Genomic DNA, 20,470 nt, shown 5'->3' with positions numbered 1-20,470 from the left:
GCGTGTGCATGTGTGTGTGCGTGTGCGCGTGTGTGTGCGTGTGTGCGTGCGTGCGTGTGCGTGTGTGCGTGCGTGTGTGTGTGCGCGTGTGTGCGCGCGCGTGTGTGTGCGTGTGTGTGCGCGTGTGCATGTGTGTGTGCGTGTGCGCGTGTGTGTGCGCGTGTGTGTGCGTGTGTGCGTGCGTGCGTGTGCGTGTGTGCGTGCGTGCGCGTGTGTGTGCGTGCGTGTGTGTGTGCACTCAAACAGGAAATGTCTGCACCTGCAGTTTTGCACCAACACATCACATCCTCTGAACTGTTCGTACGTGTTAACACACTGAAGACACGGGAACGGCTCAAAGTCTGGATTTCCTTTGTGAGAGCGATGAGCGTCATGACTGTTTGTTTTCACATTTAAATGAGTCGTGATGTGGGCGGGACTGATGGACAGACATGACTGAGGGCGTGGACTCAACATGATGATAACACCAACAATAACTGCGCGCCTGTGACATGAACTAATGTTAATGAGGCAGCAGCGTTGCCACAGACGTGAGCTTCGATTACATGGATGCTTTGCCTGCTGTGACAAGGCGACATGTCTGCTGTAACTATGGAAACTATTAAACGGGAAACAGTATGTGAAGAACGTCAGGACGTCACTGTGAACATAGTGCAGGTGTATACATCACATGTACCCTGAGATTAACATCCACCTGAACACCTCTGAGAGCACGTCACTGATTACAAACACAAAGCAGTTCGTTAAACTAGAGCGAAGTCTGCAACCTTTAATCACAGCTCTGTGTAACGAACCTGTCAAGCTCTTATTGCTCTGATTCATTTACTGTACGATAGAACAAACAGTTTGTGTTGGTATGACATGAAATCCACCCTGTAACAACGTCCACAGACACCACCAGAGCTGGAGACGGCTCAGTCCACCGTCTGTGTGGGGAAACACCCACTCACTGTGACAGCGTCTTCTTACGCCCAGCCCAGAGCAGCGGGTCCGCTCTGAGTCCACTCCACAGTGGCGAGGCACACAGTTCAGGTCCGATTTACATGAAAGGAAACAAATCGCTACAACAGCTCGGTGTTGTAAATGTTTCCAGTCCTGACAGGACGACGTTCACAGAGCTCAGGCTGAAGCTTTTCCTTTGAAAGTGTAACCATGTACGTCACAAGACTTCCTGTCACCGTGTAGAAAACAAAGTTCAATCAACTAAAACCAAAAACGACATTTTCGTTTTATGTACAAATGTCTGCATGTTGTTAAAGGACCATGAACAGCAAACATGACGTGACATGATTAAGAAACTCATGTCTTCAGTTAATGTGGTCCATGGCATTTATCATGCTAATGCTGTTAAAACAGGCGCTGCCATCAGAGTGCTCGTGTGGAAAACTGAACATTTACAATATTTCACATTAAAAAGAAAACCAGCTCCATCAGGTCCAGTACGGCGAGGCTCAATCGAGAGAAATGATATCCGATGTGCCGCCGTCGGCCCCTCCTCCCGTGCCCCCGCCCCCTCCTGTGAGGACCCTAGTGTCATGGAAGGAGCTGGCGGCGTGGCTGATGGCGTCATAGTGGCTGCTGGTTGCTGCAGCTGCATTTTGCATGCTGCTCGTCAGGTTATCCAAGAACATCTGAGGCGAGTAATGCTGCGCAGAGAGACACGCTGGTCAGATCAACGTCAGAGTAAATGAAAGTTTTACTGCATATAACATCTGTCAAAAACAAACAAACAAACAAACAAACAAAAACACAAACTAATTGACGTGCCATATAAAAAAGATTCGGACTTCCACACCTCCGTGGGATGGAGCTACTACAGCGCTGCTCCCTAACAGCTCCATATCCTGTCCCATTCACTCTTTTCATCTACAAAATAAAAGTCCTTTCCTCCTTCCTTAGTGTGCAGCCTCCTGTACGACTCACCACAACTCTGGTTGTGCATTTGCCACCCGTCTTCGCTCTGCATCTACTCTTCCAGCACACTTTGTCTTCAGTGGTCTCACAGAGGATTCAAGGTGGCGCACACAAGAGAAGCCCTACAGTACAGAGATCCCAAAGACTGCAAGGTAACATCAGCAGGCAACAAGGTGAGGAGGTAAGGAACAAAGTGGAAGGCCGAGAAGGCAGTTGAGGTGACAGAGTCACGCCTAAGGCAGAAGACACCGGTGGGGGTCTTAGCAACAGGGGGAGCAGGCTCGGGGTGCTTCCCAAAGGCCCAGGCCTGCAGGGCACAGGGAAAGGAGAGACACCAGCTACTCCAGGAAGAGGTCCGAGCAGGTATGGAGGAGGAGCGAGTAAGCAGGGCCGGAGGTCTCAGGCAGCAGGGAGTGTGGACAAGGTGGGAGAGCACCTTGCAGCTCAAGGTCACCTGGGCAAACATCATGCAGGCAGACTTCCAGCGCATCAGATTCCTCGTGCAGGCAGCCTGCCAAGCCCAGTAAAGCTCCATGTGTGGGGGACGAGTGAGACACCTGCCTGTCCCCTGTGCTTTGGAAGAGGAACCATAGATCCTCGGCAGCTGCCCAAAGGCCCTGGCCGATGGTCGTGTTCTTGGCGACACGACCAGGTGCTCAGAGTAGTTGCTGAAAAGATTGCCTCAGCAATCAGTACCAGCAAGCACCATCACGCTCTGATGAAGCCAATCTCTTTTATTAAGGCTGGACAGAAAGCCCAGGTGCGCCCACATTCAACAACCGGCCCCCAGACACAGCCTCTGATTGGCAGCTGCAGGCTGACCTGGGTAAACAGCACACTGTAAAAACATCCCTGCACCCACACATGATCATCATTTCTGAGGGCTCAAAACATCTGCTCATGCTGAACGCACAGTGCCCTGGGAAGAGCGGATCGAGGAGGTCAACGAGAGGAAGCACGCCAAGTACCAGGAACTAGTGCAGGATAAGGGGCTGAAAGACTTTCTATGAGCCCATAGAGGTGGGATGGAGGGGCTTTGCAGGACGATCGCTCTGCAAAGTCCTAGGCCGGCTGGGTGTGGCTGGAGCAGCGAAGAAGAGCGCCGTCCAGGTTGTGAGCGAGGCAGCAGGGAAAGCCACAAGCTGGCTGTGGATTAAGAGGGCTGATCCGTGGGTAGCTACTGGTGCGCAAGTCGGGGCCTGATCACCCCCAGCTGGGTCGCCTGGGCGAAGGTCTATGATGCTGCGAGACCCGAAACACCTGATGGCCCCAGGATACATCACTGAAGATGCGTACCAGGAGATGTTTCCTGCATAGTGCCTCTGCCAACCTCTTCATTCGCACACTATGTGGCTACTGTGTTTGCATTTGAGGCATGCTACTCTGCTTTCCACAGAAACATTTGCACAGACTAAGAGTTGTTGTTGCCGTGACGTGAAGTTAATCTATCGTCTAAATCTTTGCCACGTTTGGTCAGACCTGCTTACACAAAAGAGCCGAGCTTTGAATCTTGGAATTTTGTACCATTTGGCACCACATGTCAAATCCACTCTAACTGAAACAAACAGAAAGCTTGCATGTCAGGAACATTATGAGACTGCGTCACTGTGCTGTCAGTTCAGACAGCATTAAAAAAAGGAGGGAACATAAAACACATACCTGTGGATCAGTTTGAATTAAGGAAAACAGATCCAGACCTGAAAGACAGAAGAATCAGATTTTGAACAGTATCCATGTGCACATAGCCGACAGTCAGTGAGTGTTTCTCTGACTCACTCTGCATGTCTGTGGGGATGGAGGCCAAGGCAGAAGGATGGAAGGGGACTGCATAGTCGGCCAGTGTGGAGTTCAGATACGACGGGTCCAGGGCCTGGACGTTTGGCACTCGCACAGTGGGCTGGTAGCTCAACACTCTGAGAACATCAAAGACAAACACACACAGCTGATGAGCACACATGTAATCATCAACATGCTGGGGTACAGCGCGGTCACACCAGATGGTTCACGGGAAAACTGAAACATGGCTCACCCCTTTGCATGCATCTCCTCATTCTTGGAAATGTAGACGCAGCGTTTCTTGGGTGGAGGGTCTTTGTCCTCTTCATCATCAGAAGAAGAGCTTTCTATAGTCAGATCGATCACATCCGCCCTCTTGGTGCAGCTGGGCTCAGTAGAATGAGGGGCCACCGACGGTTGACGCAAAGGAGCCGAGGCTGAAAGGTAAAGGTCACCTGACATGAGTCTGCTCCTCCCGTCCCAAGAAAAGACCGACAGCAATCATTTTCACATCTTTCAACGAGCTGAATTGAATCTGGTTACTACAGGTGAGGTTTCAGCCAACAGACGGTTTATGGCTAAAATCAGCATGTATGGAGCCACTCTGTAAGCTCTTTAGTCCATTAGTGGACTTAAAGGTTGGGACACTGGGAGAAGATGATGGTCTGTTATTACTGATCCTCACTGGAGGTTTGTTGGACACGCAGTCGGTTCCTCTCCGTCTCTTTCAGCTCAGTTATTGGGTCTGATAACAACACTGTCAAAGCATCAAAAACCTACAGTTTCATTTACAACACAATGACACAAAGATGGATTCATGAATAAATCCATTTCTCCCAGTTCTGTCCCAGTGAGATTAAAAGGATTTCTCAGTGCTGTGCAGACAACAATGAGTCTTTAACAGCTTTGCAAACATCCTTCACCTTTCTTTTGGAAACTTACAGGACTTCTGTTGACACAGGAACAAAACTATTTTAGAAACAGGGTCACGTGATCACCCCCTGATGCTAATAGTCTGTGGTCGTCCCAGGCCTTATCCTCCTTTCTCCATGACTCACATTCAAAGTTTCAGTCCTGCTCTGTATTATTGTCGACTCTTTATCTTACGATATAAAGCGCTTTAAGAAGACCTTTGTTTTGATTTGGTGATATATAAATACAGTTGAATCAAATATTTTATTTATTTATTTAACAAAGCTCCTAAATCAAAGCAGCCACTGACATTTGTTTTAACACACTAGCCTCTGCAGCCCTGCCCACCATACAGGCCAGTGCTGTGTGCCCACAGGACTCACATATACATGAATCCACACCATCTAGAAGCTGCCAGGTGTGCAGGGGACGATACTTACTGTCCACCTTTGGAACGGACTGAGTGGGGATCTTTACAGCGTCTTTCTTTGGTCTCATTGGACACCACGTCCCATCCTCCTGGAACTTGATTTCATCCACGTCCGAGCAGTCGTTCAGGATCTCCAAGAACAATCTTTAGTACAAGATAGGGAGGGAGGGAGGGAGAGAGGGAGGGAGGGAGGGAGAGAGAGAGAGAGAGAGAGGGAGGGAGGGAGGGAGGGAGGGAGAGAGAGACACAGAGACAGAGAGACACACAGAGAGAGAGACACACAGAGAGAGAGAGAGGTAAAACACTGATGTGAAGTACGGTCACACGAACGCGTCACGCAGGCTGTCAGCACTGTGTCAGTGTTAGAGATGTCCAAACAGCTCAGTCTGATGTCATCAGTACTGATCACATATGCATCTGTGCACAGGGAAGATTACATGCATATTCATTATATGTGGAGTGCAGTGCTGTGCAGAAGGCTAAAGACCTGCCTCAGTTTTGATCATTTGCTTGGAAAATAAGAAATGTCTGCAGTGAATCATTCAAACATGCACTGAACAATCTAAATCTTGTATAAAAAGCAAAACCAGTTTATAGTTCAACTCTAGTATGAACACGTTTGTTCTCAGGCAGCGCTCCTGTAATTCCTTCAGCAGTCTTCAGGAATAACTCTCTGAAGTCTTAATGACTGCTCAATGATCCTGGTCAGGAAATCCCAGGAAGTTGATTCTGTTCATCTGGATGTTTTCAGTGGGAGGAACGTTTCTTCATCCTCCAGCTGACTCCTTCAGTCTCAGCTGACTGCAGCCTTATAAACAGGACAGTTGCGTATTGACTGAAACCAGCAGCACAGATTAAAACTGGGCTGTGAGGTCAGTTTCACAAACCTGGGTGTAAATGACAACATGACCCCATCAGTCTTTTATAGCTGAGGGGAAAATGAGGAGGATGTCTTGTATTTGCAGGCTTTGGGCTTCAGATAGACTCTTCCTTCTTTCAGCTGCTCCTGCTGCCACAGGTCTGCCTCCATCTCAGCCTAACATCCTCTTCTGTCACACCAGCCCTCTCCGTGTCCTCCTTCAGCACATACATGAGCCTCGTCTGTGGTCTTCCTCTTGTTCTTCTGCCCACAAACCTCACTGTGCTCATACATGTCCTGCTCCACCCTCACACGTCCTCATGTAGGACCACACTTCCTCTCAGTATGTTGTCTCTGGCTCCACAGAGACAGTAAGCTCCTGTTTAAGACGTTTTCAGTGCACTTCCTTCACTTGCACATTCCCATCTCTGTCCTTCAATCTCTCGTCCCAGCCAATCGGTCTTTTCTCCAGCCTCAGATGAAGCCTTTTCTTCTGCCGCTCCTCTCGTGGCTGCACACCTAGCCTCCTGTCTACATCCCCTCCCAGACCATCTGCTGAACTCTTCCTTTGGATACGTTCTCATTCCACCACCAAGTCTCCTTGTCCTCTTTCCTCTATCCAGACACTATCCCAAACACCTTCTTGGCAGTTGTGCTGTAGTGCTTCAGTCCAACCCAGACCCCAACTCTTTGCAACAGTCAGCCTTCAGCTTCCACCACGTAATCCTTTCCTCCACCTTCATCCATCCTATACTGCCTAGGTAGACTGTTGCTGCCACCACCTTACAGTCTCCTACCTCTTCAGATGGTACCTTTAAATGAGATGTACCTGTGTGAACCTGGCTCTGCTCACATATTACCTCCATCTTCAACAAAGCTATTTCCATCCTTTTCCACGATCCATCCTCTTGCATTTCTCTTCTTAACATCAAACCTAGTTAACCTCTCATCACCTCTGTTCCTTTCATTTACATTAACATCTTCTCCCGTCACTAACCTCTCTCACCTGGGGACACCAACATGTCATCCAGAGTTTCATTCAGCCTGTGGGGCAGATGGACTGACCACCTTCAGCATCACCTAACGGACTTGCAGCGTCACATTCATGGTCCCACCTTCAATTCAGTGTTATTTATACAGCATTGCAACAACAGTCGCCTCGAGGTGCTTTATATTGTAAGGTAGATACGCAGGTAAACAACACTGAGCTGAGCACAGCCTCACTATAAATTGGGCCAAGCCTACCCAGGCCCGATCCAAGTCACCAACAGGTGGACCTCAGCCATCAGTCCACCTGAGTATCTGACACATACGGGCACCAAACGGTGCATAAAGCACACATGGATGATTGTTCAGTGTTTCACCAGCTGGACCACATCCTCATTTAGGTTTGACAGCATTTCTATTAGATAATGGCGGATGGGAGGAGCATGAATGAGGCTGCAGTTTGGGGAAGGCCTCACAGACCAGTGCAGATCCCCATGTACTGACATGAGGTGGATCAAATGAAAAAGGGAGCTGTGGTCCTGCTTAAATGATCTCCAGTATGTCATGTTTCTGTGATGACGGCCTGCTCAGTTACCCATCAATGATGAGGCTCTCATACGCAGCCTTCTTGTCACACACAGGACAGATCCAGGTGGGTTTCTTCTCATTCATCTGCAGGTAGAGGGCAGCATCGAAACACTGCAAATGGGAGCACGTCACAGCCCTGCATGGCACCATCAGTCGCATCTTACCCAGCTGCAGGACGAAACAAAGCTGAGGTCAGGCCGATGGGTAAACACAGCGGGTCAGCACTCGGCTCATACGTGAAACTCAGGAAATATGAGTGTGTGTAACGCGTTATAGGTTCATGTGTCAACATCTGTGACGTATGTAAGAGTCAAATCATCAGCAGCTTTCTGCATATGTGCACACGGTCATAATGCTGAAGCTGCAGGGAGACTCAACCACACAGCCTCAACTGGAGCTGAAGGGAGTTCCCTCTCAACCGAGCAGAGTTTAATAATCACAGCTCGGCAGGTTTTCTTTAACACTATGACCTTCACCTGACCTCGGCCCAACCAGCTCCTACTTAGGCTACGTTCACACTGCAGGCGAAAGCGCATCAAATCCGATTTTTTTGACCCTATGCGCCCCATATCCAATCATGGTATGACATTTGTGCTCATGATAGCGTTAAGCATACAGTCTAATGAAGGTTAAAAGTGTCGTTCAGCGTTATGTCTGAACTGATATATTGATGAAATGACCTGCATGCTACAATACCCAGGTCAGTTTTGTGTGTTACAATTAGTCAACACATTGTCAACCTAGTGTATAAGAATGTGATACAGTACATTGTGATTGAGTTGATTACACCACTCAATCCTGTGCCTAACACGCTTACATACACATAGACATGAAGTATAATTTCTAGGGTAAAGGTGAAAGACATCTAGCTTTGTCTCTGCTTGGCAACTAGTGATCCGGGCCTACAGGAAGCATCTGGAGCAGCCAGACAACCATATAGGGGGAAATGCTGTTAAACACGGAAACTAGTTGAACTGTCGTTAATTATAACCTGTACATGTGATGTTTTGTCTAACGCGAGAAGGGGCGTGAACCCTGACATGATAAAACCATGCTGAAAGTACGTTTTGACGGGAGATCTGGGGTGACAATATCGAGCTGTGCATCTTTCCACACACGTGTTTAATAAAATCATTGTTTTGACGCACTTGGACCAGAGGTCGTTTGTCTCTCACCTCAATCACGAATCGGGACAAGAGCCATGTATGACATTTATCATTTGTTTACATATGAGTCCAGATTTCTCTTCATGTTTTGGTTCATGTCATTTTCCTGCACACTACTTACATGTTGACTGTTTTGTTATGAATGTGTTAGTTTAGTTTGTGCTGCTGTCCAAATATTTTCAGGTCCAAAGCCACAAAACGTCCCATAGAACAGAGTCTGGCTGCAGTTCTATATCAGTGCAGTTCTACAGTGAGGAGGGTTTAAGGTGGAGCTTGTTAGTAACACTACATGTAGACACCTCGTTCTGACTCGTGGACTCAGCACACACAGTGTTCAAACTTCAGGGAGCTTCAAACGTGTCACATGTTGCATGGCTGCTTATTTACCGGGCACATAAGAGACACTCGAAGGCTTGTTGTAGCAATCTCACTGTCTGGATCTGCTGTCAGCTTCTCTTTGACTGGAACACAGAGAGGAGGGCAAAATGCAAAGACACAGGTTGAAACACACACGACAGGGCTTCACCACATCTCTACACTATGAGCCTGGTCTTATACTCAGCTTTGACTCCTGCCTGGAACATGTCAGTCTCAGGCAGGAAATAACTAAGAACATAACTGTCATGTCTCTGCTGTTTGTCAGCATGACCTGATGTCATGTGATCTACCTGATGTCATGTGATCTACCTGATGTCATGTGATCTACCTGAGTATACGCGGGAAACATAAGTGTGAGGAGGATGAATAAAGTCGTAGTAAGACTGTAAAGCTGAGGCATCAGTGTTGTAGTCGCTCATGCAGCTCACGTTTGGGTGAAGACCATTTGATTACAATCAGACCTGTACTGTGTGTGTGGGGGGGGCTTGTTACTGCTGTAACAGTTACTGCTGCTCTGTAACTGTTACAGTAACAAGCTCATTATTACTCAGTGCTCTGGAGTGGTCTGGGTTCCTGATGCCCTTCATCCTCAGTCTTTGCAGGAGCAGGGGAGACGTCAGCTGCCTCACCAAGTACACAGACATGGAGTAGGTCTGAAACAAAGACGGCGTGGCTCATACTCAGTGTGAAACAGCAGGAGTCAAACACACGCTCAGGATTAAAATGACATCAATAACAGGAAGGAACAACAGATGTTCAATGACACAACCGGCTTCAGCTATAGAGATTGAAAATGTGACGTCACTCAGGGGTAAAACCGCAAAGGATTCTGGGAACTCGTGGCAAGCGGTACTAGCGCACGCAGGCTTTCAATTGAAACCAGTCACACAGCGATAAAAAGAAACACAAAAATGTCAAGAAGCTGTTGTATTATTAACTGCAATAGCCGGTCGCATGACAGCCACGGGAAGCCGACGGGTAAAGAGATCGGTTGTTATCGGATTACGTCGTTGAAGAGAAATTGTTCGAGCCATGTTTCCGAAGTAACAAAGACGCGACTGGATTGCAGCCATTCAAAGATCAAATATAACGTCCCAGAACACTCCAGCTCACAGGTTAGTCTGCTCCAAGCATTTACACAAAGGTCAGTCTGCTGTTGTAGTTAATGCGTCATTTTCATAACATAATTGGTGATATAGGTTACAAGCAAGTCTGGCACTGAACAGAAATTGTCGCGCTATGCTCCTTTATTTATTGTGTTTATTGTGCATAAATAGTGAATTGTCCTGACACAATATTGCGTTTCGCTTCTGTTATTATGGTACATTGACAAAAACATATACTTTTATTCACAGGATAAAACAGGTTTTTTGTATCACTAATTGCCCAGTACGATTACAGCATACAGTATTATTGTCACTGCTACATTTCTGTAATGCTACCAGAAATTATTTCCACTGCTAATTAATTACCGTTGAGCTCAAAGGTCCTATTAATAAACTGTTAACGAATGTGTATTTATGACGACGATTTGTGAGACTGGTAAACTTATGATACGTACGATGGTCTTTCGTTCTACACGGTGCATTTCAAGGTCCTGTACCCATCCGTCGGTAAACTGTACCTGGGCTTGTTGCAGTGACCTGAAGTTACTAAACTTCACGAGTGTATGCACTCACTCCAAGAACCGTATGATTATAAATATGAGCGTGGTGAAAGTTGGGCAGCACGCTGATGTCTTTTGTCCCTCTGTGTGCTCGTAAGGGTCTGACCCTTTCACTCCTTTGATTTTTTCCTCGTATCTTTTCTTTGACTTTTCATCAAGTCTGTCTTTGTACGGACCGGCATTGCTCTCCTTCGTTTTGTACATACCTTTTTGGGGGGCAAAGAAAAAGCAAGAATTTATTGGAACCGAAGAATGAACATTTTGCGGTGCATCAAATGCTTGCATTTGATGCAGGTACTTGGATTGTTTTGCCACGAGTTCCCGGCATGCAATGCGCAAAAATCACGTGGTCTGTCAATCTCTTGATGCTTCTCATTGTCACACTAATAATAACAACAGAGACACTTCATACACAGTGTGGATCACTGATGTTTGGCATCAGGTAAAGTCTCGTGTCTCGACAACATCCCATACACACATCTGTCTGTTTCATATCTACGGTGAGTTTCTCTTTAACAGGTTGTTGCTGCTGTGAGTCCCTGCAGCCGGAGCCCGGTTGCTGTTTCTTCCAATTCTGCTGTTTTGCTTCAGAGATGAGACTAGAACGATGTGACTGTAAATGTGTTCCTTTAAAGAGAAGTGTGTGTGTGTGTGGCAGTATCCAGATTACAACCCTGTGAATTCAGAGAGCATCACCACCTCCACACATCACAGCGCATAAACATAAGCATGCTTAAAACATTTCCAACTTGAGCTTCTTCTCTTACCTTTCCAATTTCAGGTGCCCATGTCACTGAAATCTGATTGGGTACTGCAGATGAGAGTCTAACAAGGGAGGTAATGTTGAGTGGTCTTCCTGGTCTCTTCTGTTCCACGCCATTTTTTGGTGGCGGTGCGTAGCCCTGCAGGCAGAAATCCAACGTTAGCATATTCACAATATAAAGTTTGCCTGGCTTCTTGTTTGACTGCAGTACAACGAGCACTTACTGGCAAAGGAAACAGTTTTCCATTGACCTTTATGCAAAGACTGTTGGGGTAATTGTCCTCCTGAGGGCAGCTCGTCTCTGATAAACAAAACCTGAAAACACACAGAAACATTTCAGAGCCCAGTACGAAACTTTAGATATAGTCAGATATACACAGATATACACAGATATACTCTGATATACACAGATATACTCTGATATACTCTATTTAGGTAACTGAGACTTCATCATTACTCTTAACTGAGAAGTGGGTCGAGCCTAACTGCTGTAGGAGAAATAAGACAGAGCTGTATTTATATTTAAAAATCTGGACAATAATGTTTTTTCTGAAACGCAAACAACGAGATCTGTTACAAGCAGTTATTTATGAATGTTTACTGTCATAATATGACAGAAATAATCTGGTTTGATTGTCACAGGAAGTCAGGGACCAGTCCCAGTGTGTTCAGATCAGTGGGCTGGTATTTCTCCTGTTTTCATTTATCAGCCACTACAGAGTGTAAAACATCCACACTAACATCTCACAGAGGACAATATGACGGGGGTCAGGTTCTAATGTAAAGCCCTCTTCACACCGACCGCGTCAATTCACCCGCCGTGTATATCTGAACCAAGCTGGAGCTTTCTGACGTTTCCGAATCAAGAGATCTGACCAATCAGATTACAGCATTTGGTAACAGGTGCCCTCGTAGCTCAAATCTCGCACTGGTATGAATATTCAATGATATGGAAATACAGTTTGTAGCTCAGACACAGCTAGACGCTGCTCTGGGTCCATCTGAATGACCTCTCTGAGTTCAAACTGCCATCCTGAAACATGTATGTACGCTGTGATATTCTCCATGTTGCTGCCTGCTCGTGAGAACTGGAGGAACTCGGAATCTCTGCTTCCTCCTTTTCTCCTTCAGGATCATCAGGACCAGATCATCATCGCTTCAGCTTCTTCTTTTGTTTTTAAACCGTTCGTTTTTTGAGGACGAATTTTCCTCAAAATTCAGTGTGTATAAGTCACACATCGGTTTAGATTGATCAAATCTGCAATGTCGTGTTGTCTTTAGGCACTGTGTTCGGTGTATAAATGTCACTTTAAGTGTTTACAGAAAACTGAACATCCTCACCTCAGCTGAATCTGAACCATATAGTCTCTCCTCCCACCTGGTAGAAAGTCTCTGAAAAAGTTTAAATCAGTTAAAGTCGATTTTAAAAACTTTTTTCAGTTACTGCAGATGAACTGACCAATCAAGAAACAGGCTTACCGGGAGATGCACACTTCTCTAACTTGTTGTGGCGTCAACGCAAAGATAAAATATTTTTCCTGGTGGTACCTCTGAGCCGTACTCGCTCCTGTCAACAGAAACCAGGGCTGTCAAGTCAGGTTACAACACACACACTTTCTCTGTCATTTATATTTTGGACAAACGATCCTGACTTCAATGATTTCTCCACTGAGATCGGCACCATCTCTCTGTTAGCTGTTGTTATACTGACTGTTGCCCCACAGCAGTGACTTTTATCATCATGTGCCTGAGTACACTGAGTCCATCCTCACCCACCCACGACCTGTTTCAGTCTGCATCCTTAAAGGACGCCCTCCCTGGTGCTCTCAAACCACTCATGTGCTACTGCTGTTCCTGCACTTCAGTTCAGTTCCTGTTCCATGATGGTAACAGCAGTAACACCTCCAACAACATCATGCTGCGCAAAAGGCTCCACAGCAGCGTGTGCTCAGCCCACTACTCCTCACCCAGCTGATCCACCAACCAAATCACTGGGTTTCCAGACGACATGGCACCATCAGCATTGCTGTTGATGGCTCCACACTCCTCCTGCGTTTGGGAAGGAGGTACCACGGCATCCAGAATCTGTCTGAAAGACTGCTGAACAGCTTCATTTATCAGGCTGGGGAGGTGTTTGGAGTTTCATTGTTTTGTAGTGTTGGTCATGTGACAGCCTTGTGTGTCACAGGGTTTAGCTAACCCAGTATTTAAGTTCCAGTTTGTCTTGTGTTTGTTTTTGTAGCTAATATTTGGAGTTTATCGAGTTGACCTCTTTTCTTGGTCTGCCTGTCCAAGTTTTGGATTTGTTCATCATTTTTCATATTTCAGGGTAAATAAAAACACATTTTTGGATTTAAACACCTGTGTCCTCGATGCTGTTGATGTGTAATTAACTGAAATTACAAATAGATTTTTGGGACTAGGACAATCAAATTAATTACATTTTCTGTCCTCTAGATGGCAACATTGTGTACTGATTGTCAAGCAGACGGGACAAGTTATGAGCCAAGTATACTCACTCCAACAGTCATGTTGGGACTAGGGGTGGGCGATAGAAACGATATAAATTTGGCCAACGATAGAGATTTTGATTACACCACTCAATCACGTTAGCGCATGTTGATGATGTCATCAAGCTGCGCCTGTTTTGGTCAAAAGCATCGCAGCGGCTACAACCATCATCATCTGCAAATTATGCCGACAGTCACAGCAAAGAGATGAAGCACTTTTGAAATATGGGGAAAGCCAAAAACTGCGCTTCCTCTACTTCCGTAACATTGATTCATTAATGTTGAATTCTCTCGCAGCTGCTCTATTCCGGTGTTGTTGCAGTATATTAATAACTAACCTCGTATTGTGGATGAATAATCTCAGTTGTTCTCCTGACTTAGTTTGGCCCGTGTACAGCATCCTGCTATGTGATTGCATTTGTCCCTGACCACCAGAATCCCTCACGTTAACTTTTATCGAGTGGAAAAAAAGTTGGCGTTCAACCTCCAGCTTCACTGTGCTAATGTTATGCTAACATAGCTGTGTCGCTAGCGGTCACGTAGCACATCATTATATACCAGCTAGCCCAACTTCAGTAACCCTGCAAACGTCACTGCTGTTTAGTTTCTGTCTTCATTTATGTTGGAAGTGACAGCAGAGCTGTACGTTTGAATTAGTTTCAAAAATCTCTCAGTCAGAACATGGTATGAAATGTTTAGGTGGTAACTAGCGAGCTAACTTCCTGCTAACTTCTAACTCCGTTAAATTTAATAAATTCTGTTTTCATGGATGCCTGGATGTTAAACTTAATTGTTACACCTGATAAAGCAGCAACGCTGATGATTTTATTAAAGATGAAAGAATTTAGACCGTTTTTAACTCTCAGTGTTCGTTTGATTTGGGACCTGAAGCGGACGGAGTTTTGGACCCAGATTACTCCGCGAGGCTCCTCACTACGGCAGCCGTAATGCTCTGACAATCCATCAAACATTTTTAACAGATTTCTGCAGCCAAAATCGGTTCGAGGTCAGTAAGCACAACCAGAATTCATACATAAGGAACACTCTCTCGATTTTTGAGAAAATTAAAGGATTTTAAGTCCTTATAGTGTGAAAAATACGTTATACAGAAGAAAAGAATATATCGCGATATATATCGTTACCGCACGTGCTTCAAATTATATCGCGATATGGATTTTAGGCCATATCGCCCAGCCCTAGTTGGGACCATTTAAAGTAGTACTGCGGGTATAAAATACTCACTGCAGTATTCTCCTGAGCCACAGGTGTCACCACTCAGACTACACCACCATGTCAGTGCTGACAGAGGCGAGGAAAAGTCAAAACTGGAAGTCAAGACTTTGCTGAGTGTTTTTGTTCTTTCCAAACTGTTCCAGCGTCTCCTTCTGTGTATCTGCACGTCTCTGAGCTCCTGTTCTGGAGCATCATTAACATGGGGGTAAAAGACTCTTCCACCCAGATGGGCAACGCACCTGGTTGTAAAAAATCAAGACCAGTCGACACACCACAAGTTTGTGTCTTGTGGTGTGACGTCAAACTAAGCGGCGCGGTGAGCGTGAGGGCGCCATAAATCATCCCTGCTACCCTCGATGTAACCTAACTGACCATGAGCAGCACTAACACTGGAGAAGCTCGAGAAAGCTTCTAATTCACAGGAAATGACGCAGTTCATCCACCTGCTGTGAAGAGGTCATGGAACAGGAAGTCTGACACCCCTGCAATGGTTTATCTGTGCTCTACACTGGGCTCAGTTTACACGAGTAAAGGCCGACATTTCTTATCGTATTAACCCAATAAAACATTTGACTTTCAGTGTTAAAAACAAAGTGAAAGCAGACCTAGACTTGAAGGTTTGATCAGAACATCCAGCACATCGTAGAAGGGAAGAGGCTTCATCTGCACATCAGGGTGGACAGGGGGGATGGGAGGGGCTGGCTGCTGGAGATTCATGGTGGATGTGGGGACACACGGCTGCTTCACCCGTCTGTGTTACAGAACTTACTCCTGTTTAACATAGAGAAATGAATGCGTATTTACTATGGTTAGCCTTCAATCAACAGAGAACAAGCAGCAGTGATGGTTGGACCTCCACGGTTGGAGACAGACTGGTAACACAGCTCCTTCATACGTAAGCAGAGACAGCCTGATACTGAGCCCAGTAACACGCCTCGACGGTACATGACTGAATACTAGCATAAAATAAAAACAAATTCAAAGAGTTTTCTACAGTCATACTGATGCACTGAGTGAAAAAAGCACAACTGTGTGATGTAGATCTGAGCGTACAGTAACATTTTTAGAATAATGTTGCATAAAAAAGCAAAAGAGGCCCTTTTGTTAGTACTTTACAATATTATAACTGCAGGTGTTTTATCAACATATCAACATGTTGTTGCCTCAGGGTTTGACTGGAATAATAATGTCATAATGTGAATTCATTCATAGCAGCTGACGTACAGCCGGCTGCTGTGAGAGGACTCCACAGTTTCTCTGGTTCAAACATTTTCCCAACAAGTTCAACACCAGCTTGTTTTTACTGAATAAAGTGTTTGTTTGTGTCACTAAACTAGTCACATGTCATCATGTGTGAAACACACACGACAACATGTGGGTTACTGACACACAGCAAGCTTCAGCTTACATGGTTATCAAGCAGAGACAAAACAGGACATTTCTGCCACGATCCCACAGCAGAGGGACGGGAGCTGAGGAGGATATAACAAATCTGATATATACCACTCATAACATTACTTTCAGGTTACTCTGTAAAATAAGCTGAAACACACTGTCTCATAATCACCATTTAACAATATAACCTGAGGCTACAGCCCCACACACCAGCACAGATGCTATCCTGATGAGGACACTCGTGATCTTTCTCTGAGTGTTTATGTATGAAACTAGGGGTGGGCGATAGAGACGATATACGATAGAAACGATATAAATTTGGCCAATGATAGAGATTTTGACTATACCGCTCTATCGCGATAGCGCATGTTGATGATGTCATCAAGCTGCGCCTGTTTTGGTCGAAAGCATCGCAGCGGCTACAACCATTATCATCTGCAAATGATGGCGGGCGACAGTCATAGCAAAGAGATGAAGCACTGTTGAAATATGGAGAAAGCCAAAAACTGCGCTTCCTCCACTTCGGTAACATTGATTCATTAATGTTCTCAGTGTTCGTTTGACTTTGGGACCTGAAGCGGACGGAGTTTTGGACCCAGATTACTCCGCGAAGCTCCTCACTACGGCAGCCGTAATGCTCTGACGATTCATCAAGCAGTGCGGCTTACAAAGTTGTACTAAAACATTTTTAACAGATTTCTGCAGCCAAAATCGGTTCGAGGTCAGTAAGCACAACCAGAATTCATACATAAGGCACACTCTCGACTTCTGAGAAAATTAAAGGATTTTAAGTCCTTATAGTGTGGAAAATACGTTATACAGAAGAAAAGAATATATCGCAATATATATCGTTACCGCACGTGCTTCAAATTATATCGTGATATGGATTTCAGGTCATATCGCCCATTTCATAATGAAACCAGCACAAAGACACTTCAAAGTGATTCTACTGTAGAAACATCAACAGGTAGAAACCTGCAGCCTGACTGCTCATCAGTTTGCTGCCTGTTCAAGTTCAGCAGCAGCTCACTTTGTAACGGTGCTGGTCTGGGGTCAGCATTTACTCAGCTTTAACGTCACTCTGGGATCTTGGCTAGTTTAGCGTTAGCGTTAGCATGTTGTCTGTGCAGGTGCTTGTAAAGAGCTGAAGTTGTGTTAATAGTGTGATTCTGTCCTGGAGCAGTCTCACTTTACCATCACGCTCTCATCCTTTTGTGCAATAAAAATAAAAGTCATGTCCACGCTGCGGACTGCGCTGCTGTGTTCCTCCTCCACAAACTGAAATCAGCTGATCGTAACGAGGGTGCAAGAACTGATAACTGGGATCTATAGGCAGACCGACTAACGATTCCAAGGAATCCTCGTTTCCCAACCCTAGAGGCAGGTGACATCCACACAGTAATTGTCTTTTTTCTGTTCGTTAAACATGCTAATCATCCTTCATCTAGTCTCAGGCTTAAAACACATTCTTACAAAAACTACTGCAATCCATCAGTGTCTCCCCTCAACTCTATGGTATCAACTTTAAAACATCCTACATCATCTCATCCTCAACTTATCACATTCCCAAGATTCCCAGAAAACGTACTCTGACCTTTAGGTCGAGGTCACCGAGGTTGGAACTCATTAGAAGATGTTGAGTAGATACACTTATGGTACTAAATGAAAATCCTGCGTCGCTTCATTCTGTAGGTCTTCCTTTTTTCTTTAAAGTAAGGTCACGTGATATTTTGTGTGGCAACACTAATCCTAACTCTATCGATACAGGCACGCCACAGGTCAATAGGATGCTGAATTCACTCCCTGCTCTCACACATGATCTCCAGACCTGCATGCACCTCTTCCCTCTGAGCCCCCCCTCCAAACATACAAACTCTGACCCACCACCATCAGCCTTTCATTGACTGCCCCACTCCCACTGCACACGAACTTACCCACAATCACTACGATTGTGTTGGACACTGCTGTTTAAATAATTGTGTAGTGTTGTATTGTGTTGTACATAAAACTTTTTATTTTATTTTGTTTTTATTTCCTTCTCTTTGTATTTTTAGTGTACACTGGGGGAGCATTGCAATTCCAAATTCCTGTGTACGACTGTACATATGATCTTTGACAATAAAGCTGACTTTGACTACTAAAGTAAAGCGCTATATAAATACAGGCCATTTACCATTTACCATTACTAAACGAGAGGGCCCATTTCACCTGAGGCAACCTTTCTGGACACAGCTGCTTAGGCTGACTGGTTAAAAGGTCTAATTTATAAATGCAGGCAGATTTCCAAAGAATGAGTCTTTATCAACAAGGACAACTGAAAAGGATTCGACTGAGCAGCTGCTCTGGTTATAAGAAGAAGGCTTCACAGCAATAATAAGCAGTAATATCTTCATATGAATTTGTCTCTACGTGACAACAACATGTTATAGTGATTTATCACAGCTGCTGTATCATCAGGAATAAACTGCATGTAATTTGAAACTGTCGGATGGCAACATTTATGACAGATACAGTGTTGGTGTGTTTGACAAAACTCAGAACTATCTGACTGAATTAAACAGATTTGATGAAGTTTAACTTAATTTGCAGTTGAAAAAGATCAAATGTCAAAGTTTATTATTACAACGTGGATTTGTTATATGTTTGAACTGAAAACTAGAGCGTAAGAAAAGTACTTCAATCGTGTATTTCATTGTGTTTTTAATGAATCCATTTGAACTTTCAAAAGCGAGTTTAAATGTTTGTCTGAATGAAAGTGACAGACCTGATTTCATCAGCTGAACAAACAACTGATTCTAGTTTCTCAGAACTGAAGACGAACACACAACAGCACGGCCAAGTGCCCAGCTTAGTTTGTCCTTTATCTGGGGTCTTGTTTCAGTGTCACGTCCACGGTGAGTGAACCCACGACAGTGTGATGATACAGACGCGGTGAACGAGCGCTGGATCAGGAATATTTAACACGACATGAAAGCAAAGTTTCTGTAATCTCGTTACTAATAAAATGAAAACCCGGATGTTTTAACATGTTTGTGTACATCGTGTTTAACTCACAGCCTCGCGATAACTTTTGGCTAATCGGGTGTATGTAGTTTTTTCGATTAGCAGTTTGGTTTAAGATTCCCACGGAAACTATTATGTTTCTTACACCATACCTCACACTCATGTCTGCCACATACAACACGTAGTACATCAAGACAGTGTGCGAGCTTCAGGCGCATTAACTTCTAATAACAGCGGGTTGTTGGGAGCTAGCAGAGACTGGCTAGCCTGTGTTAGCATCAGGGCTACATAGTGAAACGTCCACGATTCCCGTGACTACGCTCATCCCTGCCTGTGGGCGCCCACCTCGCCCATCACTCACACAAACACACATCAGCTGCTTTCTTCGTTACAAGCTTCAGCGTCAACACGAGTTACAGGTTGTGTTTTGTTTTCGCCTACCCGAAGCACCACAGTCCTCGCCATCTTGTTGTTCCGGTCAGCTTGATCACTTCCAGGTGAAGCTACAGTGTATGGCGTTATTTTTGTGCCAGGCAGCTCCGAAAACGTCAGAGCACTTGTGCAAATATGTGATGGTATTTGAAGTTTACACAGAAACATTCTCGCATGGAAAATATCTTTAAAGTTTATTTTGTGACGCAGACAGAGTAATATTTCAAACTCCGCCACTCTGTCTTCCTCCGCCACTGCCTCGTTTGAGTTTTGAACGAAATGCATTCTGGGATATTGCATTTCGTCATTTCGAGCTGATTGGAGACCAGAACAGCCAATCAGAGTTTTTTGCATCCAAGTCTGTGATTGGCTGGTTTTGTGGCACAAATATAACGGTGTAGAGAAAGAGTTGAACGCGCACGGGCAGAAATGTTGAGAGCGCGAGCGACACATTGCGA

The 20,470-nt window shown here is 45.2% G+C and overlaps 2 protein-coding genes across 5 annotated transcripts in view; both read right to left on the bottom strand.

Annotated features, from left to right (window-relative positions):
* Positions 1-20,470, bottom strand: part of apba1a (amyloid beta (A4) precursor protein-binding, family A, member 1a) — a 230,211-nt gene that overhangs the window by 175,228 nt on the left and 34,513 nt on the right. The window lies entirely within an intron of this gene.
* Positions 203-20,282, bottom strand: pias2 (protein inhibitor of activated STAT, 2). The gene is made up of 14 exons (XM_080894492.1): positions 20,022-20,282; positions 15,788-15,953; positions 12,919-13,006; positions 12,781-12,831; positions 11,664-11,754; positions 11,444-11,578; positions 9,558-9,663; positions 9,020-9,093; positions 7,474-7,634; positions 5,043-5,176; positions 3,944-4,127; positions 3,691-3,827; positions 3,574-3,611; positions 203-1,646 (listed from the first exon to the last, which is right to left on the bottom strand). Exons 2-14 carry the CDS (start codon positions 15,897-15,899, stop codon positions 1,452-1,454), a joined length of 1,506 nt encoding a protein of 501 aa, XP_080750618.1. The 5' UTR covers positions 15,900-15,953; positions 20,022-20,282; the 3' UTR covers positions 203-1,451.

This window comes from Rhamphochromis sp. 'chilingali', assembly GCF_963969265.1.
Source record: "Rhamphochromis sp. 'chilingali' genome assembly, chromosome: 10".
NCBI lineage: Eukaryota > Metazoa > Chordata > Actinopteri > Cichliformes > Cichlidae > Rhamphochromis > Rhamphochromis sp. 'chilingali'.
The sequence above is the reverse complement of the archived record's forward strand: the minus strand, read 5'-3'. Positions and strand labels throughout refer to the sequence as shown.

Excerpts from the sequence above, each read along its gene's own strand:
- pias2 (XM_080894492.1), bottom strand. The coding sequence starts at position 15,899 with ATGAATCTCCAGCAGCCAGCCCCTCCCATCCCCCCTGTCCACCCTGAT. Across the intron at positions 12,832-12,918 it reads AGAGAAGTGTGCATCTCCCG|AGACTTTCTACCAGGTGGGA; the intron begins GTAAGCCTGTTT and ends AAACTTTTTCAG. Across the intron at positions 11,579-11,663 it reads GAAAACTGTTTCCTTTGCCA|GGCTACGCACCGCCACCAAA; the intron begins GTAAGTGCTCGT and ends TTCTGCCTGCAG.